This window comes from Arvicola amphibius, chromosome 3 (genome assembly GCF_903992535.2).
Source record: "Arvicola amphibius chromosome 3, mArvAmp1.2, whole genome shotgun sequence".
Lineage (NCBI taxonomy): Eukaryota > Metazoa > Chordata > Mammalia > Rodentia > Cricetidae > Arvicola > Arvicola amphibius.
In genome coordinates this window covers 77,810,494-77,823,587 of record NC_052049.1, presented here as the reverse complement: position 1 = coordinate 77,823,587, position 13,094 = coordinate 77,810,494, and the positions used below count along the sequence as shown (strand labels likewise).

General features: G+C 40.2%; 1 protein-coding gene across 1 annotated transcript in view; it reads left to right on the top strand.

Moving 5' to 3' along the window:
* Positions 1-11,994, top strand: part of Cep126 (centrosomal protein 126) — a 54,712-nt gene extending 42,718 nt beyond the window's left edge. The window contains 4 exon segments of the mRNA XM_042054689.1: positions 4,366-4,543; positions 6,257-6,466; positions 9,157-9,221; positions 11,769-11,994. Coding sequence (XP_041910623.1) covers positions 4,366-4,543; positions 6,257-6,466; positions 9,157-9,221; positions 11,769-11,831 — 516 coding nt within the window. The 3' untranslated portion in view covers positions 11,832-11,994.
* Positions 11,995-13,094: the final 1,100 nt, after the last annotated feature.

Sequence of the window (13,094 nt, the reverse complement as noted above, 5' to 3'; positions counted from 1 at the left end):
TCTCCAAGACTTCTATTATAAAAGAGTATCAGATTTTGCCTTTTCTACGTCTAATGAGGTGATTATGTGGTTTTTGTCTTCAATGTGTTTATATGGTTGGTTACATTATTGATTTATGTATGTTGAACCATCCTTGAATCTCTGGGATGAAGCCTACTTGATCATGGAGGATGATCTTTTTGATATGTTCTTGGATTCTGTTTGCATAGATTTTATTGAGAATTTTTACATCTATGTTCATAAGGGAAATTAGTCTGTAATTTTCTTTCTTTGATAGGTCTTTATGCAGTTTGGCTATCAGAGTAATTGTGGCTTTGTTAAACAAATTGTGCAATGTTCCTTCTCTTTCATTTTGTGGAATAATTTGAGAAGTGTTGGCATTAGTTTCCTTTGGAAAGTCTGATAGAATGCTGTATTAAAACCATGGCTGTCCCTAGGCTTTCTTTGGTTGAGAGGCTTTTAATGCCTGCTTCTATTTCAGTGGGGCTATATATCAGTTTAAATTGCTCATCTGATCTTGATTTAACTTTGGTAAGTGGTATGCATCAAGAAAATCACCCATTTCTTTTAGATTTTCCAATTTAATGGAGTACAGGTTTTTAAAATATGTCCTTTTGCTTCTCTTGATTTCTTTGGTATCTGTTGTTATGCCCCCCTTTTCATTTCTTTTTTTTTTTTTTGGTTTTGCAATTTTTTTACTGATACTTATTGAGCTCTACATTTTTCTCTGCTCCCCCCCACCTCTCCCCTCCTCCCTTAAACCCTCCCCCAAGGTCCCCATGCTCCCAATTTACTCAGGAGATCCCCATAACCTCTCCAGCATAAGTTGTCATCAGTGTTTTTGATCTTGGCCATTCTTACAAGTATAAGATGGAATCTCAGAGTTGTTTTGATTTGATTTCTCTGATGACTAAGGATGTTGAACATTTCCTTAAGTGTCTTTCAGCCATTTTAGATTCCTCTATTGAAAGTTCTCTGTTTAGGTCTGTACTCCATTTTTTTTATTGGATTATGTGCTCTTTTGGTGTCCAATTTCTTAAATTCTTTGTATATTTTGGAGATCAGACCTCTGTCTGATGTGGGGTTAGTGAAGATCTTTTCTTATTCTGTAGGTTGTCATTTTGTCTTGTTGTCTGTGTCCTTTGCTTTACAGAAGCTTCTCAGTTTGAGGACGGTCGCATTATTAATTGTTTCTCTCAGTGTCTGTGCTAATTTGGATAAGGAATTTGTCAATCTTACTGATTTTCTCAAGGAACCAACTCTTTGTTTTCATTGATATTTTGCATTAGTTTTGTTTTTGTTTTTCTATTTTATTGATTTCAACCCTGAGTTTGATTATTCTTTGCCATCTACTCTTTTTGGGTATAATGTCTTCTATTTGTTCTAGGGATTTCAATTATGTCCTTAAGTAATTGTATTAGATTTCTCCAAGTTTTTATGTCTGTATTTAGTGCTATGAGCTTTCCATTATGTCCAATAAGTTTGGGTATATTGTGTATTCATGTTCATTCGATTCTAGAAAGTTTTTTATTTTTTCTTGATTCTTGTCGACTCATTTTTCATTTAGTAGTGAGTTGTAGAGTTTCCATGAGTTGTAAGCTTGTTTGTTTATGTTCTTAACATTTAGTTTTTAATCCTGATGGTGGTCATATAGGACACGAGATGTTATTTTAGTTTTCTTGTATCTGTTGAGACTTACTTTGTGTCCCAATGTGTGGTCCATTTTGGAAAAAGTTCCTTAAGTACTGAAAAAGTATATTCGTTTTTTGTTTAGGTGAAATGTTCTGTAGATGTCTGTGAGGCCCATTTGGTTTATAACATCTTTTAGCTCTATAATTTTTCTGTTTAGTTTTTGTCTGGAAGCCCTATTGGCAAGAATGGTGTATTAAAGTCTCTCACTATCAGTGTGTAAGGGTCCATATGTGATTTAAGCTGTAGAAGTATTTGGTTTATGACCTTTGGTGTCCTTGTGTTTAGTGCATAGATGTTAAGAATAACAAAATGTCCTGTTGGTGAAGTTTTTCTTTAAGTATGTAGTGTGCTTCTTCTAACTAGCTTTGGTTTGTAGCCTGTTTTGTCAGATGTTGAAGTGGCTACACAGCTTGTTTCTTAGGTCTGTTTGCTGGAATATTTTTTTTCTAATCCTTTACCCTAAGTTGATGTTTGTCCTTGATGTTAACATGTGTTTCTGTATGCAGCAGAAAGATGGAGATCCTGTTTTTGCATTTATTTAACATCTCTTGTGTTAAACCCTGTGTCTTTTTACTGGGGAATTGAGACCATTAATATTGAGAGATATCAATGATTGTTGATTATGATATGTTGTTGGTGTAGTGGTATGCATGTTTTGAGTGTGTGTGTGTGTGTGTGTGTGTGTGTGTGTGGTGTGGTGTGCCTTCTTTAGACTTTTCTGTTTTCTGGCCTGGGATTATTTATTCCCTCTGTTTTGTTTCTTGGAGTGTAGTTAACCTCTTTAGGTTGAGTTTACCTTATACACCTTCTGTAGGGCGGATTTGTAGATAGATATATTGATTAAAGTTGGTTTTGTTTCTCCGTCTATAGTGATTGAAAGTTTTGCTGGATATAGTAGTCTGGGCTGGTATCTTGATCTCTTAGAATCTGTAAACACATCTGTCTCAGACCCTTCTGGCTTTTATAGTCTCCACTAAAAAGTCAAGTATGATTCTAATAGGTCTGCCCTATTTACGTTGGTCTTTCTGAAGTTTTTAATATTCTTTCTTTGTTCTGTAAATTTGTGTTTTTGATTACTGTGTGCCGAAGGGACTTTCTTTTTGGTCCATTCTATTCAGTGTTCTGTATGCTTCTTGTGTAATGATTGTTCTGTCACTTTAAGAGACAAGCCATGCCCACTCCCTTCCCCATCCGCTGAGGCAAGCTGATCTTCAGCTTCCAGCCTGGAGTTCGAGCGTACCTACCCCCACCCAACCCAGGACAGACTTAGAATATCGCCCCTCTCCATCCCTCTCTCCCTCTCCCTCCCTCTCCATCCCTCTCTCCCTCTCCCTCCCTCTCTCTCTCTCCCTCTCCCTCCCTCTCTCCCTCTCCCTCCCTCTCTCCCTCTCCCTCTTCTTCTCTGTTCTTTTTCCCTTTCTCCCTTCCCTTCCATGACTACTAAATAAATACCCAACCTCACTTTGCATGGTGCGCCTCCATCTGTCTCTTGCCTGCCGCCACCACCAGGGGACCAGGCACCTTCAGAGACCTGGGGGCATGTCCCTGTCCTGCAGCAAGCTACTTGGGGATCCGCAGCGATTTTTAATAATCCATTACATCTTGTACTGTTAAAGACCAGTCTCGAAATTCATACATTCCAGAGTGGAAGCATGAATTAGAATTATTAAGCAAAAGGAACAGAGATATGAGAGAAATAAAAGACAGAAACACAGAACAGCATTGGGAGGGAAATTCAATTAATACTGAATGCACCTTGTATATATTCCATACGCTTTTTATACACTTCACTCCAGAAGGGGAGGGTGAATGCAGCAGACTTCATTAACATGATATAAGGAATAGACTTGACTTCTCTGACCTAAGGAAATTTTCTTGTATGGTTTTGTTTTTTTAAAAAAAAAATCTTTTCTGTGCTTTTCACCTGAATTTCTTTTCCTTCATCTATTTCTATTATTCTTAGATTTGATCTTCCCATAGTTTCCCATATTTTTTTGGATATTTTATGCCAGAAATGTTTTATATTTCACATTCTTTGACAGAACTATCCATTTCTTCTGTTGTGTCTTCAGTACCTGTGGTCTCTGTTGATGAGGCATGCCTGCTGAGATTTTTCTGTTTGAATTCCTAAACTTCCATCTCCAGATCTCCCTCAATGTAGGTCCTCTTTATTGATTCTACTTGAACTTTCAGATCTTCAATGGTTTTCTTCATTCCTTCCACTATTTGTGTTTTCATAGAGTTCTTTGAGGGATTTATTCATTTCCTTCTTAAGGACCTCTATTATATTCATAAAGGCTGTCTTAAGGTCTTTGTCTTCCATTTCAGTTACGTACTCAGGTTCTACTGTGGTGGGTTGCTGGCCTCTAGTGGAGACATACTGTCCTGGCTGTCATTAACTGTGGTTTTACACTGCCGGCTAGGCTTCTGGGTTCAGAAAGATTGTCATTCTAGGTGTTGATATCTGATCTTGTCTTTGTTGGGTATGAGTTTTATTCCTTGGTTTCACTTGCCCTCTCTGGTGCTTAGGAGAGTATGGCAGCTTTGTGTTGCCTGGGAGGGAATTCTTCTGGGATACTGCTAGGTGTGTCCACTGGGAGTTCTGGGAGCTGACACTTAAGAGTCGGTGTCTCGGGGGTGTGCTGGAGGTGGGAAAGCAGGGTGCTCCTGCAGGATCTGACCAGCCCCGGGGCTGGGCGAGAGGAAAGGCGCAGCAGTAGTCTGCTGCAGAGTGCGAGAGGAGGGCGAGAGAAGACCTGCAGGTTCCCAGAGAACGGCTGCTGGAGCGGGGGCTGGGATAACAGGATGAGTGGGAAGGAAGCTTGGAGGAGAAGCTCAGGACCCATGGAAGGTGAGCTAGACAGCGGTTGTGAGGCTGCTGCAGGGGCTCTTCTACAGAGATGGAGGTGGAGCTAGGGAGTCTGGTTTAGAGGAGCAGAGGGAGAGGTGAGGGCCTGCAGTTAGCCTACAGGACTGCTACTGGAAGCGTTTAATGTTTTGTTGTTGTTACTTTGGCTTTTGGTGTTTTGTTTTGTTTGTTTTGTTTTGTTTTGTTTTGTTTTTTGTTTGAGACAGGGTTTCTTTGTGTAGCCTTGGCTGTTCTAGAACTAGCTGACCTCAAACTCTCAGAGATGTGCCTGCCTTTGCCTCCACCTCCCGAGAGCTGTATTTTCTCAGGTACTTCTCAGGTACTTGTGAATTGTGCAGTTACTTAGACTTGAACTGTCCTTACGAAGGTGTATTCAGTTCCTTCCCAGTTTGTTGTTGTTGTTTTGAATAATAATGTACTAAATTATCTCCTGACTTGTCCAGTTTTTCTGTAGGATAGATTCTCAGAATTAATTGTGAAGTAGACAGGGTCTCACTATATAGCTCTGGCATCTTGGAACTCACAATGTAGACCAGGCTGGCATCAAACTCATAGAGATCCACCCTCCTCTACCTCCCAAGTGCTGGGATTAAAAGTATGTGCCAATATTTTCTTAACTGGGAGTGGGAAAATGCCAGATAAAGAGAATCCTGAAAATGTAAATGTACACTGAGCTGGAGAGGTGGCTGGGGATCAGGACTCCTGGCTGCTCTTCCGAGGACCTAGGTTCAATTACCAGCACTCGTGTGGAGGCTCACCATCAGCTGTAACTTCAGTCCCAGGGGATTCACCACCCTCTCCTGGCCTCCTCGGGCACGAAATGCCCACGGTATACAGATATGCATATAGGCAAAACACTCATACAAGTAAATGAATAAATATTACCCCAACAATATGACTGCCTAAGACTTGAACAAGACAGACATACTAATGTGGAAGGGGAAAAATATCACAGGGTCCCACCCCTAAACAAAGAATAGGCAACTAAGAAATGCTGAAGGGGGGATTAATCTTCCCCAGGGATGAGCCCCTAATTGGCTATCCAAAACCAAATGATCAGCCCAGAAATACATGTATACAAGCAACACTAAATTAATTCACCAGGTTGTTATATGTATAATGTGTGTGTAAAACAATAGCAAAACAAACTCAGGAATTAGAGGCAGTTCTAAGCTCTCTGAATCTCTGTGTTCGAGATCAGCCTGGTCTACAGAGCAAGTTCTGAGACAGCCAGGGCAACACAGAGAAACCCTGTCTTGAAAACCCACCCAAAAAGAAAACAAAAACAAAAAGAGGCCATGCATGGGAGAGGGGGTATGGGAGAAGAAAGGGAAGGGGGAAATTTGATTACGTTTTAATTTTAAAATAATTTTTTAATTCTAGAAAAAAAATTAAGAAAATTTTAAAAAGCCAGGAGGTAGGGGTGCAGGCCTTTAAATCTCAGCAATCAGGATGCAGAGGCAGGAGGATCTCTCTGAATTTGAGGCCAGCCTGCTCTACAGAGTGAGTTCCAGGACACTCAGGGCTACACAGAAAAGCCCTGTCTCAAAAAAAAAGTTTAAAAAAATGAATAAATAAAATAGACAGTTAGAGAATATTTGCTGCTGACCTCTGTCTGTGACTTGAGCATGGACAGACGTAACTTCAAGAAGTCGGTATTAGAAGTGACGGACGAGTGAAAGACGGCTTCTGTAGTTTCAGGCAGTACTTCTGAGTGTTCGGTACCAGAAAACCTCGTGAACTCTTCCATGCCTGAGGATGACATTCTGACCACTGTAAACAGCAAGCAGCTACAGAAACCAAGTCTGTCCTCCAGTAAGCCCCAGCCGTCCAGTATCTGCGCAGTGTCGGCTGAGGAAGAGAAGGTCTTGCAGTCCCTCCGCCGCCTCAATGCAAGGCTGTATTGTAAGTGTGGAGGCGCAGGTCTGTAAGAAAGGAACACCCTGTTCTTAAGCTTTATTTAATTTAAAACTCTGAAGTAAAAACACCAAATAGAGCTAATAACTCATCTAAAATTGAGAATATTGTTACTATTTCAGATTATTGCAGGTGTACCATATCATTTATAAAGATAACAGTTTCTAAGCCGTGCGGTTGGTGGCGCACACCTTTAATCCCAGCACTTGGGAGGCAGAGGCACGCAGATCTCTGTGAGTTTGAGACCAGCCTGGTCTACAAGAGCTAGCTCCAGGACAGGCTCCAAAGCTACAGAGAAACACTATCTCAAAAAACAAAAAAACAAAAAAAAGATCAAAGTTTCTATACTATTCTGTTTTAGAAGTATATGAACATAAGGTGGGCATAGTGGTACAAACCTTTAATCTCAGTACTTGGGAGGTAGAGACAGGGTGGTTCTCTGAGTTTGAGGCCAGCCTGGTCTCCAGAGCAAGTTTCAGGATAGCCAGAGCTACACAGAGAAACCCTGTCACAAAACCCCTCCCCCAATAAAGGCATATATATATATATATATATATATATATATATATATATAATATATATTCACATACATATATGTGTGTGAACATATTACTTATGTTTTAAAAATAAACAGGCTAGGTGTCTCTACTGACCGTCATGAAAATAACTTTATCAAGTGTTTTTTATATTTATTTATTTATTATGTATACAATATTCTGTCTGTGTATATGCCTGTAGGCCAGAAGAGGGCACCAGACCTCATTACAGATGGTTGAGCCTGGGAATTAAACTCAGGACCTTTGGAAGAGCAGGCAATGCTCTTAACCTCTGAGCCATCTCTCCAGTCCCTATCAAGTGTTTTTAATTCTCAACTTTGGATACACATACACAGAATTCTTAAAGCTAAGTGTGTGTGGGCATGGAGCAAAGCCTGTAATAACAGCACGTGAGTGGCTCCCATGGGAGCAGCAGTGCGAGCTGTGGTGGCAAGCACCAGACCACCCTCGGGGACTTGATAAGATCCTGTCTTTAAGGGAAAAAAGTGAAAATAATTTTTAACTAGGAAAATAAGGGTAGAGCACAGCTAACCTTCAAGCTGAAGATATTTGATTAGTGGAACAATACACAGTAGTGTCACAAAAGGTACTTCACCATGAAGCCAGACCATCGAGAAGGCTATGCCTTCCGTCACAAAATGTTTCCATGTCTTCAACGTCACTGTGGAGCAGCTGAGGGAAGGGAGGAAAACATCTCTGGTGCTTTAGAAATGTAGCCTAGTGGGCACCTCACAGTAATCCCAGCCGTGTTCATACACCTGCTGGTCTATGAAGCCTGGAGTCCAGCCGTGTTCATACACCTGCTGGTCTATGAAGCCTGAAGCAAATAACATAATTGAAAATGATCTCAAATTGCTAACACCCCCAAAATCATTGAGAAAAAGTATATTTATGTCCCTTTTGGAGATGTGGTCTATATTCCAATCTTCGAGGAATTATAACAAGTGAGATCTAAGGGAAATGAATAGTCAATGATCATAAACACTAATCCATAAAGAAAAAAAATCCATTAAAAATCAAAAGAAATCACAACACATACTAAATAGAACCCAAGAAATGTTATATAATAAAATTGCCAGACACAAAATACTATGAAATAACTATGTTTATGTATTTTTAAATATTTAGACATATCTTTCAAAACCTAGCAAGGAAATATGCAATATAAAATGACTTAGCTATTTGGAAAATTTGAATGGAAGATATGAATAAATTTAAAATTCAACTGATTATTTAGACACAGATTATAGACATCTGGAGAATTCACAGACTAGAATATAAGTCAGAAGTGCCTATCCAGAATAAAGTACAAGGCGGTGCGAGAGAGCAGAGTAGAGCATAAACGGCAAAGCTGTGAGACAATGCAGCGATCCCAACTGCTAAGCTTGCCAATTTAACCAATATTACCCACACATGAGCAAAAAGCCCATTTCAAAATAAATAAAAAATTCTCAAAGGCTGAAGAGAGGGCTCAGCAGTTAAGAGCACTGGCTGTTCTTCTGGAGGACCCAGGTTCAAGTCCCAGCACCCACATGGCAGCTCACAACTGTCTTATCTGTAACCCCAGTTCCAGGGAATCCAACACCCTCACACAGACGTACATGCAGGCAAAACGGAAGTGCACGTAAAATTTAAAGAAGAAGGAGGGGGAGGAGGAGAAGGAAGGAGAAAAAGAGAAATTCTCTTGTGTGAGTGGGGTACTGAGTTCAAGCCCAGCACAGGAAGTGGGGGAAGCTCATTGCATAAGACTGGCTGGCTGGCCTCAAACTCAGAGACCCACCTGCCTCTGCCTTCTGACTATTGTCATTAAAGGCGTGCGCCACCACAAGCAGCAAGAATTTTTTTTTTTACTTAAAACAAAAGGAAAATGTGACATTTGAATGAAGATTGTTTCATAAAATAAAGATACTCAGAATTCCCTCTTACCAGTCAGCTTTATTTAATTGTTCCTAATCAAATTGCTTTCATTTTGGGGCCAACTTACATGTAAGGACTATTTCTGGGGTCAGTAGGAAAAGCGTATTTTAAATACGCTGACACATGAGAATTTTGTTATTAATCCTTTAGTGAGTCACTTTATATACATAACTAATTTTTTTGTGTCATGGTATGATTTTTCAGATGTACAAGAAGCCATTTTCAAAAACCCATCCATCAAAAATACTTTCCAGTTAATACCACTTCTGGTGAGTGTGCTAATTTTCTCCTGTGCTGTTTCGTGTCTGCATTGCTAGAGTGCAGCTGCAGAGGGGCAGTAAGGAGCACTTGCTGTTGCCTAGGACCAGTGAGCCTGGGTCTTGGGCATCCAGTGTCCTCTTCTGGCCTGGCGGGAACCAGTCACACACAGTGCACATGTGCAGGCAAACTCCCTCACAGAATAAAATACAGGAATCTTTTTTTTTCTTTTTTCTTTTTGGTTTTTTTCGAGACAGGGTTTCCCTGTAGTTTCTAGAGCCTGTCCTGGAACTAGCTCTTGTAGACCAGGCTGGCCTCGAACTCAGAGATCCGCCTGTCTCTGCCTCCCGAGTGCTGGGATTAAAGGCGTGCGCCACCACCGCCTGGCTTTTTCTTTTTTCTTTTCTTTCTTTTTTTTTTTTTTTTTTGGAATCTTTTTTAATGTGAGAACTTCTGGAGGTTTTGAGGGGAGAGGACAAAGACGACTGGGTGCCCTGAGTTCTAAAATCTTGACAGGAAAGAATAAATAAGGCTATCAAAGCCTCCACATCCCTCAGTACTGTTTCTTCTGTGAAGCAGTATTTGCACCGTGCTGTCCTGACCCAGGTCTGACTGGCACGGCACTGAAGAGAGCAGGAAGCTGCGCTGCCCTCTCTACCCCATTGTGCACCCCTCGGCACACGGGTTGGCAGCATCCTTGTTGGCAAGCACTTAGTTCATTCTAGCTTGGGATTTCCCTAAATTTTTGTAATTACCTAATTTGTTAAATTTTCCAGTGATATTTTCTCTTCCCTGAAAATTTTAAAATCTTTACTTTAATTCATGCATTATTAGACATTGTTAAATTCCAATTTTAAGTACATTTTTGTCTTAAAGGATATCAGAATCTATGGAGAAAGGTCAATTAATGACATAGAAGATCCAATCTGGGACACAGATACTTACGCCTGTACTATTTACAATTCCAGTGAATTATAAAAAACAGTTTTATCATGATAGATGCTAATCGTTAATGATGGGTAACCATTTGAATCTAATAGGTTCAAATGCTGGATTAGTGGATTTGTTTGTATGTTTGTTGTTGTTTTTCGAGACAGGGTTACTCTTTCTCTGACTGTCCTAGAACTCAGTCTGTAGACCAGGCTGACTCTGGTTCTTCCTGTGTGGCATGCACTCTGCTAAGGCTGCAGCTGTAAGAGAAGGTACTCCTGAGGCAGTGGGTGAGCTGTGCAATGTAACCGTCTCCAGGGACTGCCAAGGCCCTACAGTTGCTTAGGTGCACATTATCGAAGGAAAAAATCCCTACAATTCTTAGAATTTTCATTTTAGAGTATCTTACTTAGTTTGTAAATTGTTTTCCCCTTTGGTTTTTCAAGACAGGATTTCTGTGTGTAGCCCTGGCTGTCCTGGAATTCACTTTGTAGACCAGGCTGACTTTGAACTCACAGAGATACACCTGCCTCTGCCTCTCCTAAGTGCTGGGATTAGAGGCGTGCACAACCACTACCTGGTTTAAAATAAAGTAAATTTAATGATTTTTTTTAAGAAGCAACTTTATCTTTGGCCTAAAATAAATGTTAAACATTCCTAAAGCCTTACATGCTTCCAAGTACTTTTGTTTAAAAAAAAAGTAAAAGAAGAAGAGGAAGGAAGGAAGGAAGGAAGGAAGGAAGGAAGGAAGGAAGGAAGGAAGGAAAGAAGGAAGGAAGGAAGGACGAAAGGAAGAAAGAAATTATTATATTTGACCATTTACACAACAGATGACAAAAAGTTCCTCTGCATTGTGTTGGGTTTTTTGAGACAGGGCAATGTGTAGTTAGCCTTGAACTCTTGATCCTCCTGCCCCTCTCCTCCCAAGTGTTGAGATGATAGGTGTACGCCATCACACCTGAATTTAGAAAGCTGTTCTTAAGGACCTGGAGAGGCGGCTCAGTGAGTCAAGTCCTTGCTGCACAGCCTGAGGACCTGAGTTCAGATCCCCAGCCCACATACCAACAGGATGTAGTCTGAGACCCAGCCCTTGGGCATGGAAACAGTCAGATCTCAGGGCTCCACTGGCCATGCAGTCAGCCAAAACAGTGATCTTCAAGTTCAGTGAAGAGACCCTGTCTCAAAAAAGTAATAATAAGGGCTGGAGAGATGGCTCAGAGAGGTTAAGAGCACTGACTGCTCTTCCAGAGGTCCTGAGTTCCATTCCCAGCAACCACATGGTGGCTCACAACCATCTATAATGAGATCTGGTGCCCTCTCTGGCGTGCAAGCATACAGGGAAGGAATGTTGTATACATAATAAATAAATAAATCTTTAAAAAAAGTAATAATAACATAAGTTGGGGTAGAGAAAAGGATGCCTCGAGTGCACATAGAGACAGGACACCTGCCCACGCACAGCCACAGCCGTACCCCTGCTCCAGGGAAGTTTCTTTGAAGCACATTACCGTTAGGAATATAAAGACTGTGGATTATTACAGCCATACAGTGTTCTACATAGAGCAGGACTCAGCATTGTTGATAAGATGTACCATGACGCTAAGAGAACACTCTGAACTCTCTTACAGAACAACCAGCCACGGGCCAGGCCCTCTCCTGATGTCGGATCCAGAGTGCAAAGAAAATACTGATCAACTGTGACAGTCACTATTTAGTGAAATCTTTATTTTTGAGAATTCTGTAAATAAATTCTATATTTCTGCATTTGTTAATGATTTTAAATACTAGACTTTTATGTTTATAAAAGTAAATCATAATATAGTTAATGGAAATGAATTTACTGGCTTATATTTATGCTACAAATTATACTTCATTATGTATTTTCTTGATACATTTTTAATGAATGAAATACTTCATTGTTTTCAATAAGCATGCTAATGGATATAAATTTTCTCTATGTAAAAATAAAAGAGGTTATTTTATTATTCAAATTATGTGTTAAGTAGGATAGTGAAGCTTTGTTTTCTGAAATTCTTAATTATAATACATTTTTGTACAAGTATCCAAGAAGCTTATAATAAATAACATCCCCTAAAATAATAAAGCTATTTGTTTAAGACTTTGCAGGAGCTCTGCCTTTTTATGTTACCAAGAGGGTGAGTTACTAGCTTGCATGCTCAGTAATTAATATTATCATTTTATTCAAGAGTCATCTGTCGCCAAAAAAACCTCTGACATTTTAAAAATTCAGCATAAGCACTAGAGTAATGACTTAGTAGTTAAGAGTCCTTGCTGTTCTTTCAGAGGCCTGAAGTATGTTTCCAGGACTCACTACAATCTGTAACCAACTCGACCTCCAAGGGATCTCACACCTTCTTGTGGCTACCATAGGTGTATTCACACACATGAGCAAATGCACAAACACATCCATGTAAACAATATAGTTTTAAAATCCAAAGGGGTCAGATGGCGAACATAAAAACTGAAATGTGCCCGATAACTTTTCTCTAACCAGTACTTTTTATCCACTGTTAGGAATATCTACTTGTACAACTAGACTTGTATTAGAGGTTTGCTTTCTAAAATACTGAAGCAAAGCCGAAAGTTACATGATAAGACGAGTTGTGGTAGTGCACGCCTTTAACCCAGCACTTGGGAGACAGACGGAGATGGATCTCTGTGAGTTCGAGGCCAGCCTGGTCTACATAGCAAGTTCCAGGACAGCCAGGGCTGTTACACAGAGAAACCCTGTCTCAAAGAACAAAGCAACCAAAGAAATTATGATCGTCTCTCACTGTTTTACTTCCCTCCAGTACTTTTTGCTCAGACCCTCATAGAGATTATTTCAGCTCAATTTCAGCCTGATTTCTTGCTTCTTGTGGGATCTCTGAAGTGAGAATCACAAGCCGCTATAAAAAGACACATCTCTCATTGCTGGAGGAACTTCCTTTCCT